The following is a 27,316-nucleotide window of genomic DNA, read 5'->3' as shown; positions in this document are numbered from 1 at the left end:
GAAATCACATGCCTTTCAGAAAGTCAAGGCCAACGGCAGTGATATCCTTACAAGCTTTCCAAAGTGTCTGTCCCAAAGATCTTAACTCGGCAATCAGAAGTTTCCTTTGCTGCATTCAAACTATGAATGCTGCACCGTTTCTTAGCAACTGCTCTAGCTACAGATGTTCGGATCGTGCACGTTAATCCTGATCAAGGAATTATTCAACCTAGGGTGTCCGATACGTTTAAGTAATAACTTCTTCCCTCCAAGTCAGGGAGATTTACTATCACCGATTGGACCTAAACGGTTTAATTACTTTACTACGTTAATTTTAAGAAACCAAGCCATCAGTCATTTGGAGGGCTAACGGTCCCCCCTTACACACAAATTCCGTGCTCCTCCGTCCTTCATTGCTAACAGGACTTACTACATCTGTGTGTCACTCCTAACAGGGCTTATTGCTAATTTGTATGAGTAGCCAGACAAGACCCCATTTGCTTCCTACCCTGCTATCCTCGTGATTCTGTTAACCCTTAATCCTCAAGCTTAATTTTCCTCCAAATCTCCCATTTGAGTTCCCACCTTCCTCCGAATAAATCTACTCAATTTTTTTTTCCTTTCTCCAGTCCTGCTGAAAGGTTTTGGCCTGAAACGTCAACTGTTTACTCTTTTCTATAGATGCTGCCTGGCCTGCTGAGTTCCTCCAGCGTTTTGTGCGTGTTGCTTGGACTTCCAGCGTCTGCAGATTTTCTCTTGTTTGTCCATAACTTGGTGAAGTTGTAAATTAAAACTGTCAACGCCCAAAGCTGGTGGTGCAGCCTGCACTTGCTTTCTTTCAACCTTGTCCGCTTCACCTTGTGAAAGAATGTGTTCAACTGTTTCACAATGATGACAACACCCACACACCCCAGAGTGATGTTTTCCAACAAGATATAAGGAATAATTAAGCATATTATGCCCAACTGAACCTCTTCTTCTATGTCCAGCAGTTTAGACGCATCTAGGCGTATTACTGCCCTCTGCAGGATGAACAATTAATTACAACTGAGCCTCTTGACCAGGTCCTCATGCTTTTACACATTGAGTTGCTGCCACACGATTGGCTGATTAGATATTTGCATTGATGAGCAGGTGTACAAGTGGCCTCTGAGTGCCTTTATGTGTCAAAGACAATCTTAAACACCACAATGGTATCTGCCCTCCCTCAGCCACTCTCTGTGTAAGACCCACACATCTCACAGATGTAGTGATAGGGGATTCATTTGTAAGGGGAACAGACAGGAAGAAGTCCTGTGGAACGAGATTCCCGGACAGTATGTTGCCTCCTGGGTCCAGGGGCATCTTGGATCGAGTCCATGACATTCGTATCTGGGCTGGGGTGAACAGCCAGAGGGTGTGGGCCATGGACTGGTGTCACCGATGACATGGGTGGGGAGGATAACGAGGTCCTGCAAAGTGACTTCTGGGAGTTCAGTAACAGTACCTTCAGAGCCTTGATCTCAGAATTGCCACCTCTGCCACATGCTTGTGAGGCCAGACAGTTTAACACGTGGCTAAGGAGATGGTGCAGGAGGGAGGGCTCCAGATTTTTTTTTTGGATCACTGGGCTCTCTTCCAGGGAAGGTGGGACCAGTGCATAAGGGACAGTTTGCAGTTGGACTGGAGGGGGACTAATATCCTAGTGGGAAGGTCTGCTAATGCTGCATAGGGGGTGGGGGTGCGTGCTTTAAACTAGAGATGCAGGGGATGGGAACCAGAGCACAGAACAGATAGTGGGGAGAACGTTGTTAAGCCTACGTACAGAGTTAGGAACCTAAAGGTTGAGCATGGTGGGACCAATATTCTGAGCTGCATATATTTCAATGCAGGGGGTACTGTAGGAGAGGCAGGTGTGCTTAGGTCATGGATCAGTACAAGGAATTATGGACATTGTAAGACTTTGTTGCAGGAGGGGCAGGACTGGCAGCTCAGTGTGCTGGGGATCCACTGTTTTAGGTGTGAACAGAGCAGAGAGATTAAAGGGGAAGGGGTGGAAGACCTCACAGCAGTGCTCAGACAGGGCAGCTTGTCTACAGAGGCTATACTGGTGGAACTGAGGAACAAGAAAGGGAGGATCACATTAATAGGATTATATTATAGACCACCCAACAGACCGTGGGATTTAGAGGAGCAAATTTACACAGAGATCTCAGGGATTGGTGCCGGCTCCATTGTTGCTTGTCATCTACATTAACGATCTGGATGAAAATGCGACAAACTGGATCAGCAGATTTGCAGATATCACCAAGATTGGGGGCGTAGTGGACAGTGAGGGAAACTATCATGGCTCGAAGCAGGATCTGGACCAGCTGGAAAACAATGGATGGAATTTAACGCTGACAACTGTGAGGTGTTGCATTTTGGGAGGACAAACCAGGTTAGGTATAACACAGTGAGAACAGAGGGAGAATACAGATCCATAATTCCTTGAAAGTGGTGTTGCAGGTAGATAGGATCATAAAGAAAGCTTTTGGCACATTGGCCTTCGTAAATCAAAGTATGAGTACGGGAGTTGGGATGTTATGTTGAAATTGTGGAAGACGTTGGTGAGGCTTAATTTGGAGTTTTGTGGTACCTACAGCAATGATGTCAATAAGATTGAAAGAGTGCAGTTAAATTTACAAGGATGTAAATGTCAGGTTTTGAAGTCTTGAGTTATAGGGAAAGGTCAAGCAATCCCTTCTTTTGTTCCTAAACTGGTTTTTGATAGAAGCGACTCTAAAATGCTATCTTACATTTGGAATAATAAGAACCCTAGATTGAGTAAACCTTTACTGCAGAAATTTTTTTTAAAAATATGGTGGTATGTCTTTGCCAAATTTTAGAATGTATTATTGGGCAATTAATATTCAATATATTTCTTTTTGGATTCATTTCTCAGACTGTCCTTTATGGGTGGATTTGGAGAAAAACTCAGTGAAGGGGTATTCTTTGGCCTCTTTACTGGGGGCTCCTCTTCCTTTTTAGTTTTCTAAGGTTGGTAGTCGAGACCTTAATCCCATTACTAAACATATTAAGAATTTGGTTTCAGTTTCGAAGATTCTTTGAGTTTAATGATTTTGTTCTTTCTAGTAAAATCCATCTCAATTATTTTTTTAAACCATCTATTTCCAATCAGACCTTTTTAATTTGGAAAACTAAAGGAATAGTAACTTTTTTAGACTTGTTTGTGCGGAATTCTTTAATGTCTTTCACTCAGTTGTGGACAAATACGACCTATCTAATGCACACTTTAGATATTTACAAATTGGGAATTTTTAACGTAGTCTACTTCCAAATTTTTCCTCGACTTATTCACCCAATATAATAGATACTCTTTTACAGGTTAAACCATTTCAAAAAGGACTGATAGCTATAATTTTAAAATGGTTATTGAATTTGCATATGTTATCTAATGATAAAAGTAAAGCTGTGTGGGAATTGGAATTTTGAGAGTCACTCTCAGATAATCAATGGGATAAAATTTTTCATTTGGTAAATACTTCATCTATTTGTGCCCGTCATTCCTTGATACAGTTCAAGGTAGTGCATCGGGCACATATGTCAAAGGACAAATTAGCCCGTATCTTTCCCAATATTAATCCTATTTGCAACAGATGTAATATTGAGGTAACTACTTTAACTCATGTTTTGGTCTTGTATCAAGATAGATAATTTTTGGAAATAAGTCTTTAAAACTTTATCAAAAGTCTTACATTACCTCAGTATTTTCCCCCTCTTTCTGCATAATGCATTTAATTTATGAATTTGGATCTACAACCGAATTTATTTACAGCAATTTTTGGGATCACTCCATCGGAAGCAGGATAGCTTTTACAACTTTATTGGCTAGTAGAGCCATTTTGCTTAAATGGAAAGATTCCAGTCCACCTACGGCTCTTTATTGGCTTACTTCCATTGTGTCCTATTTAAGAGAAAATAAAAAGTCAGACATTTGAAACATCCTTTAAATTTGAGGAAACTGGGACCTCTTATTCAATATTTTCATATGCTTTGATTTACGGCTCTTCCACTTACCTCCTCGAAATGTTGGATTTGATCAAAAAGGTTTTCTTTTTTCTTGCTTTCACTCTGTTTGAGCTGCCCAGTTCCCTTTTTTACTTTTCTCTTTTTTTTGTTGTTTAGTGGGGTTTTTTATGTTTATTAAAATTATATGTTTCTTTCTCTTTTTTCTTCTTTTCATGGAATGATAAGAGGAGAATTGATTATCTTATTCCTTATTACACACTGTATGATCTTGATAATGTTTATTTTACCTTTTATATGAATTGTTATTGATATAGATATTTGAGATAATTCTCTTCTTGTGTATATATATGTACTCTTTTTTCAATTAATAAAAAGATTAATAAAGAAAGAAAGAGTTATGGGGAAAAGTTCAATGGGTTAGGATTTTATTCCCTGGAGCATAGGAAAATGAGGAGAGGTTTGTTAAGGGTATACAAAATTATGAGGGGTATAGATAGGGTAAATGCAAGAAGGCTTTTTCCACTGAGGTTGGGTGAGACTAGAACCAGAGGTCATGGGTTAGCAGTGAAAGGTGAAAAAGAGAAATTTGGATAGGTACTTGGATGATAGGGTTATGGAGGGCTATGGTGCCAGTGCAGGTTGATGGGAATAGGTAGATCAATAGATTGGCACAGACTAGATGGGCTGAAGGGCCTGTGATGTGCTGCTCTGTTCTATATCTCTATGTGGGAAGGAAGAGTTGGGGTGAGTTAAAAAGCCCTTCCCTCTACAGATGAGCAGGATTGCATCTAATACTCCACATGTGGTCTAACCAAATTGTTGTAGACCTACGATATGACTTCCTGACATACTCAAAGCCTGACCAATGGTGTTGTACGCCTTCATGACATAGTCAATGCCTGATCAATGGTGTTGTATGCCCTCGTGACCACCCTACCTACTTTCAGCGAGTGGTGGACCTGCACTCAACATCAGTAAGACTAAGGAATTGATTGTGGACTTCAGGAAGGGGAAGTCGGGAACACACACCAGTCCTCATCGAGGGGTCAGCAGTGCGAAGGGTGTATTTGTTCAATTTCATAGGCGTCAACATCTCTGAAGACCTATCCTGGCCCAACATATTGATGCAAGTGCTAAGAAGGCATGCCAGTGGCTATATTTCATTAGGAGTTTGAGATTTGATCCTAACATTTTAGAGAAATATTACTGGGAGGGCTATGGCTGGGTGTAGGTCAATTGGACTCTGCTTAATAATAGTTCAGCATAGACTAGATGGGCTGAAGGGCCTGTTTCTATGCTGTTGTGTTCTATGTCTCATAACGAAGGAGGGATCTCATTGAAACTGACCGAATAATGCAAGGACTAGATAGAGTGGACATGGAGAGTCCAGGACCAGAGAGCACAGCTTCAGAATAGAAGGGCGCCCCTTTACAGCAGAGATGTCAGACTTGCAGGCATCGAGCCTCTAGCCTCCAGTCCCTGGCCCAGACTCACAGAATCGATCTTTGGCCTCTATTGCCCACATCCGCCTTCAACATTCAGACTCTCTGAGTCCTGGCCTTCAACCTTCAGCTTGGCTATAAGAGGCTCACAGGGCAGGTTCTCTTTCAGTACAGAGAGTGGGAGGTGTCTGGAACAGGCTGCCAGGGAAGGTAGTAAACTCAGATAGTGCTGTTTAGTCAGGCACATGAACAGAATAAATTTATTTGCACAATTTGTCTTCTTTTGCACACTGTTTGTCCTTATTTATGTATATTTTTCCATAAATTATATTGCATTTTTTTATTTTCCAGTGAATGCTAGCAAGAAAATGAATCTCAGGGTTGTATATGGTGAAAGATACGTACTCTGTTAATAAATTTACTTTAACTTTGGAGCAGGGAGATGCAATTAGTGTAGATTGGCGTCATGGTCAACAGGAAGTCAAGGATAGGGCCCAGTTCATCGCAGGAACAGCCCTCCCCACCTCTGAGCGCATCTACAAGAAGTGCTGTCGCAGAAAAGCAGCCCCATCACCAGGAACCCCATCTAGGCCACGCTCTCTTCTCACTGCTGCCATTGGGAAGGAGGTACGGGAGCCTCAGATCCCACACCACCAGGTTCAGGAATGGTTATTGCCCCTCAACCATCAGGCTTCTGAACCAGAGGGGGGTAATTTCACTCATCCCCCCCCCCCCAACACTGAACTGATTCCACCACCTACAGTACGGGTTCACTTTCAAAGATTCTGCCACCTCATGTTCTCGATATGGGTGAAGCCTAGGTAGTTCTAAGGTGGAGGCATGTTCGGCACAGCTTTGCTGTAGGTTTTCTATGTTTCTCTCTGTTTATTTGTTATTTATTTATTACCATTATTTTGTTTTGTTTCTTTTTTATATTTGCACGCCTGTTAGTTATCTTTTGCACGTTGGTTGGTTGTGTCTTTGTTGTGTGTAGTTGTTCACCTGTTCTATTGCATTCCTTTGTACTTGCTGTGAATGCACACGAGGGAATAAATCTCAGGGTTGTACAGAAAATGGTGACATACAAATACCGTGATGATAAATTTACTTTCAGCTTTAGTCAGCGTAAGCACTGTGTACCAAATGGCCCGATCCTATTTATGCTCACCTTGTGTCAGAGGCAGAAAATCTTGCAGAAACGCGAAGAAATGCATAAATTATCTCAGTGTGGTAAATTTTAATGGACGTTGAGTTGTTATAGAACTTTAATTAAACAATCATTTGTCCATAGATAGAAGGAGATTTAAAATATTTACAAACACAGACGCGTACTCTGAGGGTGAGCCACAATAAGCTGCCCTCATTGTTCGAGCTCCTGCCCCCTTCCCCCATTCTCATTCACCACATCGGCCGGCCCTCACCGAAGGAGGCTCCCAGGCGTGTCTCGAGACCGGCCTAAGTGAGGAAAATCACCAGAGTATCTACAGGATATTTGCATGCATTTTAAGGTTTTTTCTTGAAAGGGTGCAGCTTTCCCAGCTCTCCTCAGCAGTCAAAGATTATTTCCGTGCAGCTGTGTTTATATAATCCAAGTTTCCTGGTTGCTCTTTGGTAGAGAAAATGAGTTACCGACCCTTCCCGCTCTGCTCCGGGTTGGGTTACAGACTCCAAATGCTGAGCCCAGGACAGAGGCCTCTGAGCCTGTGTTCTAGGCCTTCCTGATTTTTCTGCACTTAACATAATTATAGATAACCTGGTTTAAAATCTTCCGGCAAGACACAGCAAGTGAAGGCTCTTTTGTTTAACACGGGATGTCCAACAGCAAGCACACAAGCTGAACAAAAATGATTAAACAGCATGCAACCTACGAACATAACATGGCCCCACTGAGGTGACTCCATTTTAACATCGGGGCAAAGAGCGGACTCCATTGACATCCTTGGCCCCGAGGAGGGCAACCCCCCCCCCCCCCCGAGCCATCCAGAAACCCTTTCCCCTCTGACCCTTGCAGAGCACCTCCAGGCGCCAGTCAGCTCAATGGCCACCACCGGAGGGCTTCTGCGTTTCCAGTGGGCAGGAAGAATCATTGTGGACACCACCCACCTTGCAAACTAGCTCTTCGTAAAACTCCTCTTTGGAAAGCGTCATAGGGCTAATAAAATAAACACCACGCCTTCTTAAAAGTTTCCTCCCCCAGTTAGTCTGTTCAACAATTCTAGTGAGATCCCCACCCCCTCTTCGCCATTACACTGCACTGTAAACACTTTAAACCACATTTTATAAAGCTGTTCTCATTGTAATTACATGCTGGTATTTATACTTATTATATTCCCGGTCCATATTCTAACTTTATTCCTGTACAATTCTTTGTTCTTTGTAATTGTTGAATGTTGCGAGTCGCACCAACACGCCACAGTAAATTCCGAGTACGTTTACGGTGAATAAAGTTGATCCTCGATCCTGGATGTCCGGAGCTCCATTAAGCCTCTGACCCAAGTGAGACCCCTGGGAACTGGACAGACACAGCCCCGTTTGCAGAAGACGTGAAGTTACTCTCATTCCTCCTCCCCAACTGCCCCGGTTCCTCTGCCTGACCGGGGCATGATGTCCAGGGTGGGTAATTCAGCCAGCCACCAGCCCACCCCCCGTCCAGCTGATCTTCAGTCGTATAAAGCATCCTCTGGCGACATGCAGATACCAAATGCAGAGTCCTTCAATTGTAAATCCGGACACGGACTTGATGGACAGTACAGCCAGTCTCGCGGGCGATGGTGGTCAATTGATCCACCAATCCTTTAGGGAATCCTGCACTAGGACTCCCAAGTCCTATTTGCACCCCCAAATTCTGAATTTGCTCGCTGCTTAGAAAGCAGTCTACACCTTTATCCTTTCTACCAAAGTGCATGATCATACATTTCCCTACACTGTATTCCATCTCCCACTTCTTTACCCATTCTACTAATCTGTCCAAATCCTTCTACAGCCTCCCTGATTTCTCTACACTACCCACTCCCTGCACCTACCTTTGTATCGTCCACAAAGCTACTGATTCCATGATCCAGATCATTGATATAAGGTGCAAAGTGGAGGACCCAACACCAACCCTTGTGGAACATGACAAGGAGGAAAGGCCCCTTTTATTCCCACTCTTTGCCTTCTGCCAGTCAGCCAATCCTCTGTCCGTGCAAGAATATTTTCTTTAATACTATGGGCTCTTGATTAGCAGCTTCATGTGCTGACCTTGTCAAAGACCTTCTCATACATCTGTCAAAGGCCTTCCAGAATCCGAGCTGAGAGTTTAGACGTTGTTAGGGCAGCCCTGGTGCAGGGAGGCCTTGGACAGCTCAGTGTTGACGGTGGACAGCGGGAAGCTCTCGTACCTCTCCGAGGAGCCGCCACAGCGACACCGGTACAGCAAGGCCTTCACCTCCTTCTGGAAGTTGGCGTTGAGGAAGCCGTAGATGATGGGGTTGACGCAGGTCGACAGCATGGCCGTCAGGTGGCAGAGAGAGAAGATGAGGTTGTGGTGGCAGACAGAGATGGCCTCGTGGTCCCAGTCGAAGACGGTGTTGAAGATGGTGAGCGGCATCCAGCACAGGCCGAAGGCCACAACGATGGAGGCCAGCATGATGTTCACCCTGCAGCTGTGGCTGACCCGGCGGTTGCTGTCCCGGGGACGGTCCACCATCTCCCGCCGCCGGCGCAGGCGCAGGAAGATGCGGAAGTAGCAAGTGACCATCAGGAGCAGCGGCAGGCCGTACTGGAAGACCAGGAGACTGGTGGTGTAGGCCAGCTTCTGGCGCTCCGAGGCCCAGCGCTCGATGCAGGCCACCTGCTCGACCAGCCCCTCCGGGAGGAAGGAGATGTTGGCGTAGGGGTCGCTGGTTAGAACGTTGAAGGACACAAAGGGCAAGGAGATGAAACACCCCACCAGCCAGCTGATGGCCACTGCCAAGTAGGCGTGCCCCACCGTCGGCTTCCAGCCGGTGGGCTTGATGATGAGCTGGTGCCTCTCCAAGGCGATCAGGACCAGCGAGAGGATGGAGACGGTGATGGACGTGCTCTGGATAAACGGGGTCAGCTTGCACAGCAGGGCGCCCAGGATCCAGCGGTCCATCATGGTGTAGATGACCGTCACGGGCAGGCAAACGATGGAGATGAGGATGTCCGAACAAGACAGGTTGGCGATCAGGACGTTGGTGACGTTACGCATCTCCCGCTGCCGGGCGATGACCAGGACCAGGCAGGTGTTGCCGATGAGCCCCACCGCCATCACCGCGCTGTAGGCCATGAGCAGAAAGGTGGTGCTGCTCACAGGGTCCGAGCAGAGGGAGAAATGCTCCACCAGCAGCGACGTGTTCAACCAGGAGGCGTGCAGGAACCTCACCGTCCCGTTCAGCCGCCAGTCCATCCTTCGAAAAGCCTGGGCACGCGGCACCAGGTGGCCTTCCTCGAGGGCGATGATGTGGGGGGGGGGGGGGTGGGAGGCCTCCTCCCTCAGCCCACCCCCCTGCTCTTCGTACGCTCCAGCGTGAACGGAGGAAGGAGACAATCAGGGTCGCCCACACCTCCTCTACACCATCGGCGGCCTCCTGAGAAGGGGAAAACAAACCTGAGTCACTGCCTGATTTACCCATCGCAGAGCAGCTCAAACCAGCTACATGTCTGTGGACGGACTCTGGAATCTGCAGCCACAGCTCTTGCTCCACGCTCCCCCTTCACCTGCACACCAGGGCAATTGCCAGGAAAGCAGGGCAGCACCTCTACTTCCTTAAGAGTTTGCAGAGATTCAGCATGGCATCCGAAACTCTGACAAACTTTTACAGATGTGTAGTGGAGTATGTATCGACTGGCTGCGTCACAGCCCGGTATGGAGACACCAATCCCCTTGAATGGTAAATCCAACAAAAGGTAGTGGATACGGCCCAGTCCATCACGGGCAAAACCCTCCCCACACTGAGCACACCCACATGGAGCACTGTCGCAGGAAAGCAGCCTCCATCATCGGGGACCCCCACCACCCAGGCCATGCTCTCTTCTCACTGCTCCATGACGAAGAAGGTACAGGAGCCTCAGGACTCGCACCATTGGGATCAGGAACTGTTATTACCCCTCAACCATCAGGCTCTAGAACCAGAGGGGTAAACTTCACTTGCCCCATCATTGAAATGTTCTCTGGACTCACCTTCAAGGACTTTTAATCTCATGTTCTCGATATTTATTGCTTATTTATTTTTTATTATTATTATTATTATTATTACTATTATTTTTATTTTGTATTTGCACAGTTTGTTGTCTTGCACGTAGGTTGAATGCCCAAGTTGGTGCAGTCTTTCATTGATTCTGTTATGGTTATTATTCTATTATGGATTTATAGAGTATGTCACAAAAATGAATCTCAGGATGGTATATCGTTATCTATATGTAAGACCACAAGACCATAAGATATAGAAGCAGAATTAGGCCGTTTGGCCTGTCGCATCTGTTTGCCATTTCATCATGGCTGATCCAATTTTCCCTTCAGCCCCGGCCTCCTGCTTTCAACCCATAATTCCCTAACTAACCAAGAATCTATCGACCTCTGCCTTAAATATACATACAGACTTGGCCTCCACAACTGCCTGTGGCAAAGAATTCCACAGAATCAGTGCACTTTGGCTAAAGAAATTCCTACACATCCCCATTCTAAAAGGATGCCCCTCTATTCTGAGACTGTGTCCTCTGGTCTTAAATTCTTCCATCATAGAAAACAACCTCTCCACATCCACTCTATTAAGGCCTTTCACCATTCGATGGGTTTCAATGGGATCACCCCTCATTCTTCTGAATTCCAGTGATGATGCACCATCAATAACTCACTCTGAGATGTAAGAAGTGAGTTATCGGCTTTTATTGACTGGAAGAATGAACAACACAACATCCTGGAGAATGAGGGCCGGCCTCAGGCCTCATTCGCCTTTATACAGGGGTCTGTGGGAGGAGCCACAGGAGCAGTCAGCATGGGGCTGTTGGGAGCAAACCACTCTGGTATATGTAATTCACCACAAGTGAATACAGGCCTAGAGCCGTCAAATGCTCTTCGTATGACAAGCCATTCAATCCTGGAATCATTTTTGTGAACCTCCTTTGAACCCTCTCCAGTTTCAGCACATCCTTTCTCAGATAAGGGGCCCAAAACTGCTCACAATACTCCCTGAAGCCTCAACAGTACTTTATAAAGCCTCAACATTACATCCTTACTTTTATAGTCTAGTCCTCGCAAAATGAATGCTAGCATTGCATTTGTCTTCCTCAACACAGGATCAACCTGCAAATGAACCTTTAGGGATTTCTGCCCAAGGACTCCCAAGTCCCTTTGTGCCTCAGTTTTTTTGTATTTTCTCTCCATTTAGAAAATAGTCAACCTTTCATTTCTTCTACCAAAGTGCATGACCATACAATGTATTCCATCTGTCATTTCTTTGTCCATTCTCCTAATCTGTCTAAGTCCTTCTGTAGCCTCTCTACTTCCTCGAAACTACCCCCCCATCAATCTTCATCTCATCTGCAGACTTTGCAACAAAGTCATCGATTCCATCATCCAAATCATTGACAATATGAAGTAAAAAGAATCGGTACCAACACAGACCCTGTAGAAACCACTAGTCACTGACAGCCAACCAGAAAAGGCTCCCTTTATTCCCACTCCTTGCTTCCTGCCAATCAGCCACTGCTTTATCCATGCTAGAGTCTTTCCTGTAGTAACATGGGCTCATGGCTTGTTAAGCAGCTTTGTGTGTAGCACCTTGTCAAAGGCCTTCTGAATATCCAAGTACACAACATTAGCCTGTTCCCTTTGTCTATCCTGCTTGTTATTTCTTCAAAGAATTCCAACAGATTTGTCAGGCAAGATTTCCCCTTCAGGAAACCATGCTGACTTTGGCCTATTTTATCACGTGCCTCCAAGTACCCTGAGACCTCATCCTTAATAATCAACTCCAACATCTTCCCAACCACTGAGGTCAGACTAACTGGCCTAGTTTCCTTTCTTCTGCCTCTCTCCCTTCTTGAAGAGTGGAGTGACATTTTCAATTTGTAATTTGTACTTTGTAAATTTACTTAGAACTTTGAAGCTGTAATCTGGACTAACTTTCTTAAACTACCTGTATAATCTGGAGGAACCTTCTTATAAAGCCGAAGGCTTTACCAGATATTGGTCAGACCACATTCAGATATTGAAAGTAGTTTTGGGCCTCTTATCTAAGAAAGGATGTGCTGGCATTGGAAAGGGTCCAGAGACAGTTCACGAGAATTATCCTGGGAATGATAGTCTTAACATATGAGGAATATTTGATGGCTCCAGACCTGCATTCACCTGGAGTTTAGAAGAAGGATAGGGATAGGGATCTCATTGAAATCTACCGAATATTGAAAGGACGTGGAGAGGATTTTGGAATCATAAAGCAGACTCAAAGTGCTGAATGGTCTAATTCTGCTCCTATGTCTTATGGTCTCATTATATGAAGTAAGTTCCTTAAAATCTTCCTTGTATGTAATCTGGAGCTACACACAAAATTATCACCTGCGGACTCTTAATGCACTTTAGTTTGTTATTTATTTGTGATTTACCTGTAGATTTTATCCTTGCCTTCGTAAATTATCATGTGTTATGTGAACTACTGTGCTTTACACCCAGATTCGGAGAAATGTTGCCTCATTTCCATATAGATTCTATATGTTATATACATGTATATAGTTAAATTTCAATAAACTTGACATGACTTGACAGCAGGGTAATAGGCCTAACAAGCACAATTATCGATGTGACCAATTAACCTTCTAACCTGTACACCTTTGACTGCGGGCGGAAACCAGAGCACCTGGAGGAAGCCCACATGGTCACGGGGAGAACATACAGGCTCCTTACAGACAGCGACAGGAATTGAACCCGGGTCACTGGGGCTGCACTAACCGCCACGCTCTCACGTCGCCCTGTGAACGGTGATCCTACCGCTGACCCGCGAGGCACTTGTCCTCACATCCAACAACTTCAACTCCACTCATGCCCTTCACATCCGGGATGTTGCTGTCAGCACTCACGTAGGCCCAGGCTCTGCCGGTCTTCTCATGGGATAGGTAATCTATTTTGATCCTGGCTGAGTCCGCTCTCCCAACTGTTTATCCAGTACATCAGCCAGAGAAGCCTGCTGCCCTCACATAGAACTCAACACTTTCATTACCGAGAGCTTAGAATGCAGAACATGGAATCGTTGAGAGCCCCTTCTCATCTGTCCCACAGTCTCTTTGACCCCCTACCGCCAGGGAGGAGGTACCACAGTACGAGAACAAGGACTGTTAGGCTGGGTCACAGCTTCTTCTCCCCGACCTGTGATACTTCTGAACACCCTGCTACAGTCCGGTACACACTATGACAGCACCAGTAGCACCATACTGTTGTATGCTTTAACTGTATCTCATACAGTGTACGCACTTCATGACAGCTTGTATGTCTACAGAATAAACACGACACTCTGCATATCCAGGGCAACACACACAAAACGCTGGAGGAACTCAGCAGGTCAGGCAGGACCGATGGAAATGAATAAACAGTTGACATTTCGGGCTGAGACCCTCCCCTTCAGGACCCGAAGAAGGGGAAAGACACCCGAATGGAAAGGGGGAAGGGGGAAGGAGATCAAGCTAGAAGATGATAGGTGAAGCCAGGTGGATGGGAAAGGTAAAGGGCTGGAGAAGAAGGAATCTGACAGGAGAGGAGAGTGGACCGTGGGAGAAAGGGAAGAAGGAGAAGCACGAGGAGGAGGTGATAGGCAGGTGAGGAGAAGAGGTAAAGAGGCCAGTGTAGGAAACAGAGAAGAGGAAAGGGGGAGTGAAAATAAATTACTGACAGGAGAGATCAACATTCATGCCATTAGGCTGGAGGTTATCTAGACGGAATATGAGGTGTTGCACCTCCACCCTCAGAGTGGCCTCGTCATGACAGAAGAACCACGGCCCGAAATGTTGGAACGGGAATGGGAACAGGAATTCAACTGGTTGGGTAATGGGAAATTCTACTTTTGGCGGATGGGGCAGAGGTGCTCGACGAAGTGGTCCCCCAATTTACGACGGGTCTCGCCAATGTAGAGGAGGCCGCATCAGGAGCACCAGATACAACAGACAACCCCCAACAGGTGAAGAGTTGCCTCATCTGCGGAGGCATCCAACACAACACTCTCTGCAATCTCCACCATCTTCAACAAGACACTACCACCAACACATCTTTACCTTCCCACTCTCCGCTTTCCTCAGGAATTGTGCTCTCCGTGATTCCCTTGTCTATTCATCCTTCCCCACTAATCTCCCTCCTGGCACGCACCCCTGCAAACGACAGAAATGCTAAACCTGCCCATTCACCCCCTCAGGGTCCCCGATGAGGCAACACTTCACCTGTGAGCCTGTTGGGGGTCGTCTATTGTATCCGGTGCTTCTCTACATTGTATCCGAGAACCGCTGTAAACTGGGGGACCACTTCGTCGAGCACCTCCACTCCGTCCGCCAAAAGCAGAATTTCCCAGGGGCCAGCCATTTGAATTACTGTCCCCATTCCCGTTCCAACACTCGGGACAACGAGGCCACTCTCAGGATGGAAAAGCAACTCCCCGGATTCTGTCTAGATCACCTCCAGCCGCTGACATGGCCTCCCCTTTTACCACGATGAGGCCATTCTCAGGGTGGAGGAGTAACACCTCATGGTCCATCTAGGGAGCCTTCAACCTGATGGCATCAACATCGGTTCCTCCTTCCAATGATTTCCCCCTCTCCCTTCCCTTTTCTTCTATGCCCCACTCTGTGGTCCCCACTTCTCCCTAGCGCCCCCTCCTTCTCCCATCAGATTCCCCCTTCTCCAGCCCTTTACCTTTCCCACCCACCTGGCTTCAACTATTACTTTCTAGCTGGTCGTCCTTCCCCTCCTGCCGCCCTCTTCCCCGTCCCTTCCCAGTCCTGAGGACTCTAAGCCCGAAATGTCAACTGTTTATTCATTTCCACAGATGCTGACTGACCTGCAGGGTTCCAGCAGCATTCTGCGTGTGACATCTACAGAAAGTCTGTAAATATGTTAATATTATCTGTGCTGTGTGTGATTTATGTACTGTGTGTTTTGCACCCTGGCCCCAGAGGAACGATGTTTCATTTAGCTGTATTGGGTTGGTAAATGACAACAAACTTGAACTTCAAACTTGAATTTTGCTGCATAACACAGATCCTTCACCCCATGATGTTGTGCCAACCTTTTAACCTCCTCAGAGGTCAATTTAACCTATCACTCCCACATAGCCCTTAATTTTTCCATCATCAATGTTCCTGTCTAAGAGTCTCTGAAATGCCCCTCATGGAGCTGCCCCTACCACCACTTCTGGCAGCAAAACCCCTGCTTCTCTCATCCTCCAATCACATTACAATTCTGCCCCTTTTTTACCCTGGGAACAGGTGCTGGCTCTAACTATGCCTCATGTCATCTTATACTCCTCTAGCAAGTCACCCCTCACCCTCCTCGACTCCAAAGAGAAAAGTCACGGCTTACTCAGCCTCACTACTCTAGATTTCCAGCATCTGCACAGTTCTTTGTGATTATGACAGACCTCATCAAATCGAACTGACTTGACTTTATTACTTACATCCTTCAATATGTGAGGAGTAAAAATCTTTATGTTCAAATGTGCAATTATAGTAATTTACAATAAATATTATTTACAATAGGATAGTCAATATAACATAGAAATACAGTAGCGTCAGCATGAATTAAGCAGTCCAGTGGCCTGGTGGAAGAAGGACTGTTATGGAAAAAGGATCTGGTGCTTTCCCGGCGTATATAATTGATAAACTCATCAAGCCAGGGACAGGTATCGATTATAACTGATGAATCCATCCCTGAAGAAGATGGCAGAGTTTGTTTTCGCTACCTGTACCCGGCCTGAAGCCCGAGAAGAGTTAATTCGACTAATCATTACGGCCTAGCAACACAGTGACCACTTGGTACTGAAATGGACTTTATTTTATGTAATTGCGTTCTGCGGGTCTACTGTAGGCCTGGAGGTGACCTGTCCCGGGTTTGGCGGCCTGTCTGTGTGTGTGAGTGGGTGGGTGTGTTCTGCTGGACGTTGTGGGCATGCTTTGTCAGTGCCAGAGTGAGTCAAGTCAGTCTATTGTCATTTCGACCATAAACTACCGGTACAGTACACAGTAAAAACAAAACAACGTTCCTCCAGGACCCTGGTGCTACATGAAACAACACAAAACTACACTGGACTATGTGAGACAGCACAAGGCTACACTAGACTACGTAAAACAACATAAAAACTGCACTAGACTACAGACCTGCACAGGACTACATAAAGTGCACAAAACAGTGCAGGGCAGTACAATAATTAATAAACAAGACAATAGGCACAGTAGAGGACAAATTACAATATAATAATAAACTATGTAGATGTCAGTCTAGACTCTGAGTATTGAGGAGTCTGATAGCTTGGGGGAAGAAACTGTTGCACAGTCTGGTCATGAGAGCCCGAATGCTTCGGTACCTTTTGCCAGACGGCAGGAGGGAGAAGAGTTTGTGTGAGGGGTGCATGGGGTCCTTCATAATGCTTTGCTGGTGCAGCGTGCAGCGTGTGTTCTGTAATGGCGGGAAGAGAGACCCCAATGGTCTTCTCAGATTACCTCACTATCCACTGCAGGGTCTTGCGATCCGAGACGGGCTGCCCCCAGCTACATGGGTTGTTAGCGCAAAAGACGCTTTTCACTGTGTGTTTTATTGCACATTTGATAAATAAAGCTCGCCTGAAGATTCAAATCTGAATCTGACTTTTTCTTGTAAAAAGACTGCACATAATTTGTTTAATTTTTGTTTTTCTTATGAGTGCTTTTTAAGTGACACTCTGCGCCAGTGATGTTGTTGCAGTTAAGTTCCTCATTGCACCTGTGCATATGGTAGTAAACTGAACGTCACATTTTACAGTAATAAAATTAATAACTTTCAATAAACCGTAAGAGACAGCTGAAAGACAGAAGGGGAAATGTGAATTTTTTTTTTAAAACACCATGAGTCTTTACAAGCTGTACTGGTAGGGATGATGGAAACAGTCGATTGAGCTTTTGAGGGGTAAAACTCTGCGGCCTGACCAGCATCTGTGGAGCGAAAAGCATTTTGGGGTCAAGACCGTTCACCAGACCCTTCACTAGGAGAATAAGGAGAGGTTATAGAGATATTTGAAATTGTGATGGGTACATATAGGGTAAATGCCTGCCGGCTTTTCCCCAGTCACATTGGATAGGACTAGAACTAGGGGTCATGGGTGGGTGAAAGCAGAAATTTTTAAGGGGAATCTGAGAGAGAATTTCTTCTCTCAGAGGGTGGTGTGAGTGTGGAACAAGCTGCCGGTGGGTGTGGGTTCAGTTGTAATGCATGAGAAGTTTGGACATGGATGGGAAAGTTATGGAAGGCTATGTTCTGGGTGCAGGTCGATGGGATTGGGCAGGAGGTCAGGCTGGCATGCACTAGACAGGCCGAAAACCCTGCTTCTGTACTGTGGTGCTCTACAACTGAAAGAAAACAGAAAAGGTTAGCAGGATATTGCAGTCTGTAGGGAGGGAATGGGGCGGGAGCTGATGGGTGGAACCAGATGGGGAAGCAATGAAAGGCACATGGTCCATCTATTACCTAAAAGCCTCTGTCCTACCCCTCTTCCCTCCATATCCCGCTCACCTCCTCACCATCCAGCTTCACTTATCACCTCACAAACTGTAAACCAACCAGTGTGCTCCTAAACCATAAAATAAAATAATCTTCCCTCTCTGTCCCCATCTCAGAAACCTCACCTTACACCCTTCTTCCCCCACGGATGCTGCCCGACCTGCTGAGTTCTTCCGGCGGCCTAGTTGTTACTCCCGATTCCAGCATCTGCCATCTTTTGCATTGAGGTTTCTGATGGGAGGCAGGGGCTGCAGAGAGAGAACGAGGGAGCAGAGGAATAGGGGATTGTTCTACAAAGACCGGTCGTGGCCTCAATGCACCCAATGGCTGTACACAGGAATGGGGCCTCTTGGAAGTCGAGGCACCTGGTGAACACTCTACACAGAGGCTGAAGCAGGAGGTGGTCATTTCATAGGAAGAGCCTGTGATAAGCCTTCCTGATGAAGGGTCTCTGCCCGAAAAGTCCACTGTTAGTTCATCTCCACAGATGCTGCCTGACCTGCTGAGTTCCTCCAGCATTTTGTGTGTGTGTGTGGCCCCGGACACATATGGCTAATCCTACACCCTTCCTCAGGGACAGCAGGAGACTGGTCTCCCGAGCGGAGAGAGGCCATTCAGCCCCTCGAGACTGTACGCGAAGGGATGCGGCAGAAGCGAGCCGCTAACTTACCTACAGTGGCCCGGAGGAACCCGCAGCCGTCGACCGGAGCTGCTGGGGAGGGCCGCTTCCAAAGGCCTCGGTCCGGACTGTGATGTCTGCCGGCAGCCGCGGATCCCTTCGGACCGTCCGCCGGCTGGGAGCGAGGGGCGTCCTCCCTCCCGGCTCCGCTGGAACACCTCCGCAGTCCGGCTGAACTGCGGCTCCGCAGCCGAGCCGAGCCGATCCGCCGAGTCCCGGGCTGGCTGGCTGGCGGGCGGGCGGGCGGGCGCAAGGTTAACGCTTGCTGTGCGGGACCCGCAGCCGTGACTGGGGCCGGGCGCTGGCAGCCGGCGATCCCGCCCTGCCTCCCCCTCTCCATCTCTCCCCTCCTTCCCCACTCGTTCCGCCCCATGTTCCCTCCACATCACTACCTCTCCTCCCACTCTGCCCCGTCCCCGTCCACCTAGGCGACCCCCACATATCCTGCCCCCAAAGACCAGCCCTCACCCTTCTCCACCTCCTGCCCTCAATTCTGTGAGAACAAACACACTCCCATCCCCTCCCCGGTTCCCAACTCATCTGGGGTGACCACCACCAATGTCATCCTTGGAGCATTTGAACCCTCCTCCATTTGCCTCCCCCCCCCCCCCCACTCAGAAGGATGAACCCCCTCCCACACACTCTTTGGCTGGGCCCGTCCCCTGTACAGCCCCCACCCATTGAGGGGTTTGTCCCCTCACTGTCCTGTCTATGCCCTCCTGGAAGACCGCAGGTGGGTCCCCAGACTAGGACAGGTCTTTGTTCTTGTACAGGACATGCCCTTTTCTCACTGTTACCATCAGGTAGGAGGTACAGAAGCCTGAAGGCACACACTCAGCGATTCAGGAACAGCTTCTTCCCCTCTGCCATCTGATTTCTGAATGAACATTGAACCCACGAACACTACCTCACTACTTTTTTTATTCCTGTTTTTGCACTACTTATTTAATTTAACTATTTAATATATATACTTGTAATTCACAGTTTTCCCTATCTTATAAGACCATAAAGACATAGGAGCAGAATTAGACCATTTGGCCCATCGAGTCTGCTCCACCATTTCATCCTGGCTGATCCACCCTCTCAGCCCCGATTTCCTGCCTTCTGCCCGTATCCCTTCATGCCCTGACCAATCAAGAATCAATCAGCCTCTGTGACTTGCCCTCCACAGCTGCCTGTGGCAAAGAATTCCACAGATTCACCACCACCATGTACGGCTGCCGCAAAGTTAGCAAATCTCACGACATATGTCACTGACATTAAACCTGATCCTCACAATCATTTGGAAGGATCTCAGTTGAATCTTTGATTTAACAAGTTTTTAAAACAACACAATCTCAGACGGATTAAATTCCAACACACACAAATGGCTGGAGGAACTCAGCAGGTCAGTGATGCACCATCAATAACTCTCGGAGATGGGAGGCGAACGATAGGCTTTTATTCGCTGCAAGAGACCACCACACAACATCCTGGAGACTGAGGGAGGAGCAGTGCCTCCAATCGCCTTTATACAGGGGTCTATGGGAGGAGCCACAGCAGCAGTCAGCAGTGGGGGCATGTCCAGACAGGTATATGTAGTTCACCACAGTCAGACAGCGTCTACGGACAGTCGATGTTTCGGGCAGAGACCCTTCATCAGGACACAGATTGAGAAGGCGGTGGGGGGGGGGGGACCAGCTGGCAGGAGGCTAGATTTTTACTCTGGCTCCTTCTCCCTCCGTTTCCAGCCCTGATGAAGAATTTCAGCCCGAAACATCGACAGTTTCCTGGTTTGCTGAGTTCCCGTAGCATTTTGTGTGCATTGCTCAAGATTTCTGCAGAACCTCAAGCTTATGAACTAAATTGCAGCCGGGTCCCGGATTTCAAACAGTATTTGTTTTCTGTTTGCCAAGCATTTCTATCCTCAGATCTGACAGTAATGTTCATCGCAGCATCCGTAACATAGTGTGAGATAATATCCCTGTCTTTAACCCGTCGTCTTTTGAAGACAGTCCTTCAAAGTAGGCTCATTATATCATGGACGTACAGAATGCACTGGTGGGAGAGGCAGATCCAGTCGGGACATTTAGGAAACTCTTAGATAGGCACATGGATGATAGAAAAATGGAGGAGTATGTGGGAGGGAAGGGTTAAATTGATCTTGGAGAAGGTTAAAAAGCCAGCACCACATCCTGGGCCGAAGAGCCTGTACTGTGCTGTAATGTTCTGTGCTGTGTGTAGCAGGCCACAGTCCATTTATGGTTATAGAGTTAAACAGTATGGGGACTGGCCCTTTGACCTGGAGCTCCTCCTAGTTGCCTGCATTTGGTCCACAACCCCCTGAATCCCATTGAAGAATCCCTTTAAACATCGTCCACTTCAACATCATTCGCACAAGTGCAGCAGAGAAACTTCCTTAAGCAGCGTCAGGACTACATAGCATCAGACACCCAACATTTACAAGAAAAGCACGAATTAAACATAAATTAATACATAATTTTTACAAAAAAAACAAAATCAGAACAAAACAAAAAAAAAGGCAAGGTACATAACGCTAGTGTTTTTTTCACAAAGGCACGATCAGTCTGTGTCAAAGGACAAGATGCTATGTCCCACAGAATGTATAAAAATCCATTTGCCTTGCCGGAATGCTAGTCTCCAAGGGCAGGAGGGCATTAAAAATCCTAGCAACCCATAATCAGCAACAAATAACCTGTGATTGGCAAGCCATTGGTGTATTGGTCGATACCCAGAGGCCAGCAAGGTGTGGAGATGGAAGTCCATAGATCAGCAAGTCCAAAGGAAAGAGGCTCGAAGTTCAAATCTAGGAGTCCAGGTCAAGGACGGGAGGTTGGAGGCCCAATATCTGAGAGTCCGGGGGCCTGGGGTCTGAGTGAGTGAATCAACGGGGAGATGTGGGAGGCGGGGGTTGTCTTGTTTCGTTCTGGTGTTCATCGTGTTCTGCTGAGCGTTACGGGTGTGCTGTGATGGCCCTGGAACGTGTGGTGACCCTCGCTGGCTGGGTCCCGGCACGTCCTTTGGTTTGTTGGTGATTAACACAAGTAACACGTTAGGTCTCGACGTACCTGGGATGAACAAATCTGAATCTGAACCTGCTGGAGGAAATGACGGAGGGTCTCGGTCTGAAAATGTCAACAATTCCTTTAACCCACCCCCCCCCACAGATGCTGCTCGACCCACTGAATTCCTCCTCTGAGGTAATTTTTCCAGCAGATTGTGTGTTGCTCCAGATTCTGGTGTCTCTGGTGTACCTGTGTGCTGTGCGCCCCATTACTAATCCTACACTGCTGAATCACTTTGATTCATACATTTAACGGTTTTCTGTTTAGTCAGTGCCAATACCTTGGTGAGATAATTTGACCAAAGGTCACATCCCTCTTCTTTCATCACCTTTCATCATATTTATACTTCACCTTTGACACAATGCTATTACACAACTTGGGGATTTCCATATCCATTAGAAAACACAATTCAGAGTTTGGTCATCCTGATGATGGAGTTGTTTGTTGAAAGGGACCCGCGCTTGCAGGTTGTCATAAAAATCATAGAGCACTACGGCACAGAAACAGGCCCTTCAGCCCATCTAGTCCATGCTGAACTGTCCCATCGACCCACACTAGGACTGTAGCCCTCACACCCCTCCCATCCATGCACTTAACCAAACTTCTCTTAAATGTTGCAATCGAACCCACATCCGCCACTTCTGCCGACAGCTCGTTCCACACTCACACCACCCCCTCTGAGTGAAGAAGTTCACCGCCCCCCCCCCCCCTCAGGTTCCTCTGAAATATTTCACCTTTCACCCTCAACCTATGACCTTTAGTTCTAGCCTCACCCAACCTAGATGGAAAAAGCCTGTTTGCATTTATCCTATCAATAGCCCTCATAACTTTGCATCCCTCTGTCAAATCTCCGCTCATTCTCCTATGCTCCAGAGAATAAAATCTTCTTTTTCCCTCAGCCGTTAGAGTTTAATTTAACAGCTTTAACAACCATTGTTTTTATAGATTATCCAGTATAAAGTTTCTTTCTCCACTCTGTGCTACAACTGTCCCCTTGTCGCTCACGTAGATGCCATCCAAGAATTTACGAATATCCTTCTTAACTGTTGTTGCTTGCTGAATGAGAGCAGCTTTAATCCATTACATCCAAGCTGAAGTCTCAACCACTGCACCCTTCTCAGAGATGTAAATACCATCCAAGAGCTTTCAAATATCCTTGTTTTTGACTGTTGTTGCCTGTTGGATCAGGGCAGCAGAGTTTGACACCAGCTCAATATCATTTCCTTCAAGAACAAGCTCGTCTTTCTGGGCCTGGGAAACAATACAAGTAACACCTGGCTTCACACAGACTCTACAAATATACTTCTCTCCCAAGAAGTTACGGATCTCTACCAGAGACCCTGCCTCTTGAACAACCACATAGATAGGGAAATGAGCATACACAGATCTCAACTGTAATGGAAACCCACTGTGACACCCTTGATCGTGTTCTGGACGTGACTACAGATTGTCTGCACTGTTGCTAACTCCTTCCTGTTACCCCACCATTTGTCAACTCGAAACCTTTTCTTCTTGATACCAAGAAGACTGAGTTCCAAGTTGATGTGATTAAATTCTCTTCGTAATTTTCCTCGGGGGCCCCTTTACAACAACAGTACGGCCTTTCAAGGACACATCAACATTGTCAGGGATATCAACAATCTGGTTGCTGAGAATGGTCTTCATACTCACTGAAGATGGAGGAAAGCCAGAGAATAAAGTCTTAACCTATTCAACCTTTCCATATAACTCAGGTTACAGGGATCTAAATAAGATCTATCTTGTCCGTGGCTCAAAATGGCATTTACTGTCTAATTATGGCAATTAGAAAGATCTGCAGATACTGCAAGGTCAGAATGAATACGGAAAATGCACGAAACACTCAGCAGATTAGACAGCGTCCACGGGGAGAGAAAATGTTAGCATTTTAGATCCACAGCCCTTCCTCAGATCTGAAGGGTCCTGGGCAGGAATGTGTTCTGGTGACAGGTCCTACACCTGAAACACTAACCGCTTCCACAGATACTGACTGACCTGCTGAGCCTCTGCACAATTTCCTGGACCTGTATGGCTAATTACGGGAGATAGATTTGCACTTCGATCCTTGGAAAGTCCCAAGTGTCCAATCCGATGGCTGTATACAGAAGCTGATAAAACATGGGCCAGAAAATGCAAGAGTTTCTTTACTGAGCCCTTAATAATGCTATCCAAGTGAACTAATCTCCTTCAACAGGGAAAATAGAACACTACAGCAAACTAGGAGCAGACCCTTCGGCCCACAATTTCAGTGCTGAACATGATGCCGATCCCCGTTGCCATCATGTCATCCATATCTTTCCTTACCCTGCATATTCATGTGCCTAACTTCCATGGATGCACAGTGGAGAATATTCTAAGGTTTGCATCATGGCCTGGTGTGGAATCATCAATGACCAGAAACAGAAAGTGGTAGATACAGCCCAGTCCAACACAGGCAAAGCTCTCTCCACCACTGAGCACATCTACAAGGAGTGTTGACACAAGAACATAAGAAATAGGAACAGGAGGAGGCCATCCAGCCCATTGAGATGCCCCGCCATTCAATAAGATCATGGCTGATCTGTCTGTAAACTCAGCTCCATCTACCTACCTTTTCCCCATAACCCTTAATTCCCTTACTATGTAAAAACCTTTCTCACTGTTTCTTAAATATATTTAGTGAAGAAGCCTCAACTGCTTCCCTGGGCAGAGATTCCACAGATTCACCACTCTCTGGGAAAACCAGTTTCGCCTCATCTCCATCCTAAATCTTCTCCCCTGAATCTTGAGGCAATGTCCCCTAGTTCTAGTCTCATCTACCAATGGAAACAACTTTCCTACTTCTATCTTATCTATCCTTTCCAAAATTTTGTATGTTTCTATAAGATCCCCTCTCATTCTTCTGAACTCGAGAGAGAAAGCAGCATCCATTGTCAAGGGCCCCACCATGTGGGCCCTGCTCTCTTCTCTGTGCTGCCACTGAGAAGGAGGTACAAGAGTCTTAGGTCCCACACCACCAGGATCAGGAACAGTTATGACCCTCCAACCATTAGCCTCCTGAACCAGCGTGGATAACTTCACTCAGCCCAACTCTGAACTGATTCCACAACTTACTTTCAAGGACTCTACAACATTTTTTTTTTGTTTTTTTGTAGTTTATCTTTTGCACATTGGTTGCTTGTCAGTCTTTGTTTATGTTTGTTTTTTTGACCCTAAGACAGAGGAACAGAATTAGGCCATTCAGCCCATTGCGTCAGCTCCGCCAGTCGATCATGGCTGATTTACCCATCAGGAGCAGCGGGAAGAGAGGAGAGCCAGTCAAATGCAGACAGACGGCGCTCAATGCTGGTTCGTTTCCCACTCTCATCCTCAACGATTTTAATCTTGCTCGACGCGGAGTAATGGAGCCGGCCACGGGGTCGTGTTTTGCCATCAGGAATCGATGCAGTCACCCCCAGCGATGGCACTCTCTGCTCCCATCCTCACCGAATCCCCCAGGAGATTGCAGAAGCACCAGATTGTTTGGCTCAGATGTACGTCTTCAACAGGGAAATTACAGGCTGCAGTCCAATACAGCTCAGAAAAAGAAGAGTATCTAGTAGTTTTGTGAGCTGTCATCGCCACAGGTCACTGAGGCCATCTTGTCACATAGGCCTTTCAATATTCGGTAAGTTTCAATAAGATTTCCCTCCCCCCACCACCTCCACTCATTCCCCTAATCTTCAGGAAGTACAGGCCCAGAGCCATCAAACGCTCCTTATACATTAACATACGTTAACTCCTTACATATAAACTTATTCCCGATTTCATTCTTGTGAACGTCCTCTGGACCCTTTCCAATAGCAGGACAGCTTCTTAGATAAGGGGCCCAAAACTGCTCACACCGCTCCAAGTGTGGTCTGACCAATGCTTTTACATTCTTGTTTTTATATTCTAGTCCTCTCGAAATGAATGCTAACATTGCATTTGCCTCCCTTACCACCAACTCAATCTACACGTTAACCTTTAGGGAATCCTGCACAAGACCTCCCAAGTCCCTTTCTCCCCACTTAGAAAATAGTCTATGCCTTTCGTCCTTCTACCAAAGTGCATAACCATACATTTATCTACAGTATATTCCATCTGCCACTTTTTGCCCATTCTCCCATTCTGTCTAAGTCCCAGCTTCCTCAGCAGTACCTGCCCCACCACATGTCTTTGTACTGTGCAAACTTGGCCATAAGACCATCAATTCTGTCATTGAAATTATTTACATGCTGTAAAACATGAAAAGAAGTTGTCCCAACACTGGCCCATGCATGACACCACTAGTCACATCAGCCAAGCAGAAAAGGACTCCCTTATCCAGTCAATCTTCTATCCAACAAACACGAGGAAATCTGCAGATGCTGGAAATTCAAACAACACACACAAAATGCTGGTGGAACACAGCAGGCCAGGCAGCATCTATAGAGAGAAGCACTGTCGACGTTGATGCTGCCTGGCCTGCTGTGTGTGTTGTTTTAATCTTCTATCCATGGAGTTCCTTCCCCATAATATCATGGGCTCTTACCTTGACAAGTAGTTTATGTGTGGCACCTTGTCAAAAACTTCCTGAAAACACAGGTATTCTGTACATCAACTGACTCTCCTTGGTCTATCCTGCGAGTTATTTTCTCAAAGAATTCAAACAAATTTGTCAGGCAAGATTTCCCCTTAAGAAACCATGTTGACTTTAGCTTATTACATCCCTGAAACCTCATCTGCAAAAATTGACTCAAACATCTTCCCAACCATTGAAGCCAGCACTTACTGGAGGTTAGAAGAATGAGTGGTGGGGGATTTGAAACCTACCGAATAACAAAAGCTAATTGGTCTATAATTTACTTTCTTTTGTCGCCCTCCCTCCTTAAAGAGTGGAGTGACATTTGCAATTTTCCAGTCCTCCAGAACCATTCCAGAATCTAGTAATCTTTGAAAGATCATTACTAATGTCTCCACAATCTCTTCAGCCACCTCTTCCAGAACCCTGGGGAGTACATCATCTGGTCCAGGTGACTTATCCACCTTCAGATCTTTCAGCTTCCCAAGTACCTTTTCTTTAGTAGATAGATAGATAGATAGATAGATACTTTATTCATCCCCATGGGGAAATTCAACTTTTTTCCAATGTCCCATACACTTGTTGTAGCAAAACTAATTACATACAATACTTAACTCAGTAAAAAAAATATGATATGCATCTAAATCACCATCTCAAAAAGCATTAATAATAGCTTTAAAAAGTTCTTAAGTCCTGGCGGTAGAATTGTAAAGCCTAATGGCATTGGGGAGTATTGACCTCTTCATCCTGTCTGAGGAGCATTGCATCGATAGTAACCTGTCGCTGAAACTGCTTCTCTGTCTCTGGATGGTGCTATGTAGAGGATGTTCA

At 46.3% G+C, this 27,316-nt stretch overlaps 1 protein-coding gene and 1 pseudogene across 2 annotated transcripts; both read right to left on the bottom strand.

Annotated features, from left to right (window-relative positions):
* Window positions 1-6,660: 6,660 nt before the first annotated feature.
* LOC140733318 (neuropeptide Y receptor type 1-like) lies at window positions 6,661-19,122 on the bottom strand. Of its 2 annotated transcripts, XM_073056507.1 has the most exons (3): window positions 18,833-19,122; window positions 18,288-18,410; window positions 6,661-10,024 (listed from the first exon to the last, which is right to left on the bottom strand). In XM_073056507.1, the coding sequence occupies exon 3, from the start codon at window positions 9,841-9,843 to the stop codon at window positions 8,731-8,733; it is 1,113 nt and encodes a 370-aa protein (XP_072912608.1). In that variant the 5' UTR covers window positions 9,844-10,024; window positions 18,288-18,410; window positions 18,833-19,122; the 3' UTR covers window positions 6,661-8,730. The 2 variants fall into 2 exon arrangements, with proteins under 2 accessions (XP_072912608.1, XP_072912599.1); XM_073056498.1 differs by lacking the exon at window positions 18,288-18,410.
* A 3,722-nt stretch (window positions 19,123-22,844) lies between these two features.
* LOC140738458 (large ribosomal subunit protein uL6-like) lies at window positions 22,845-23,578 on the bottom strand (annotated as a pseudogene).
* Between the last annotated feature and the right edge of the window lie 3,738 nt (window positions 23,579-27,316).

Source organism: Hemitrygon akajei, chromosome 1 (genome assembly GCF_048418815.1).
Source record: "Hemitrygon akajei chromosome 1, sHemAka1.3, whole genome shotgun sequence".
NCBI classification, from domain to species: Eukaryota; Metazoa; Chordata; class Chondrichthyes; order Myliobatiformes; family Dasyatidae; genus Hemitrygon; species Hemitrygon akajei.
This window is presented reverse-complemented; position numbering and strand designations above follow the sequence as displayed.

Coding starts and splice junctions, on each gene's coding strand:
- LOC140733318 (XM_073056507.1), bottom strand. CDS start 9,843: ATGGACTGGCGGCTGAACGGGACGGTGAGGTTCCTGCACGCCTCCTGG.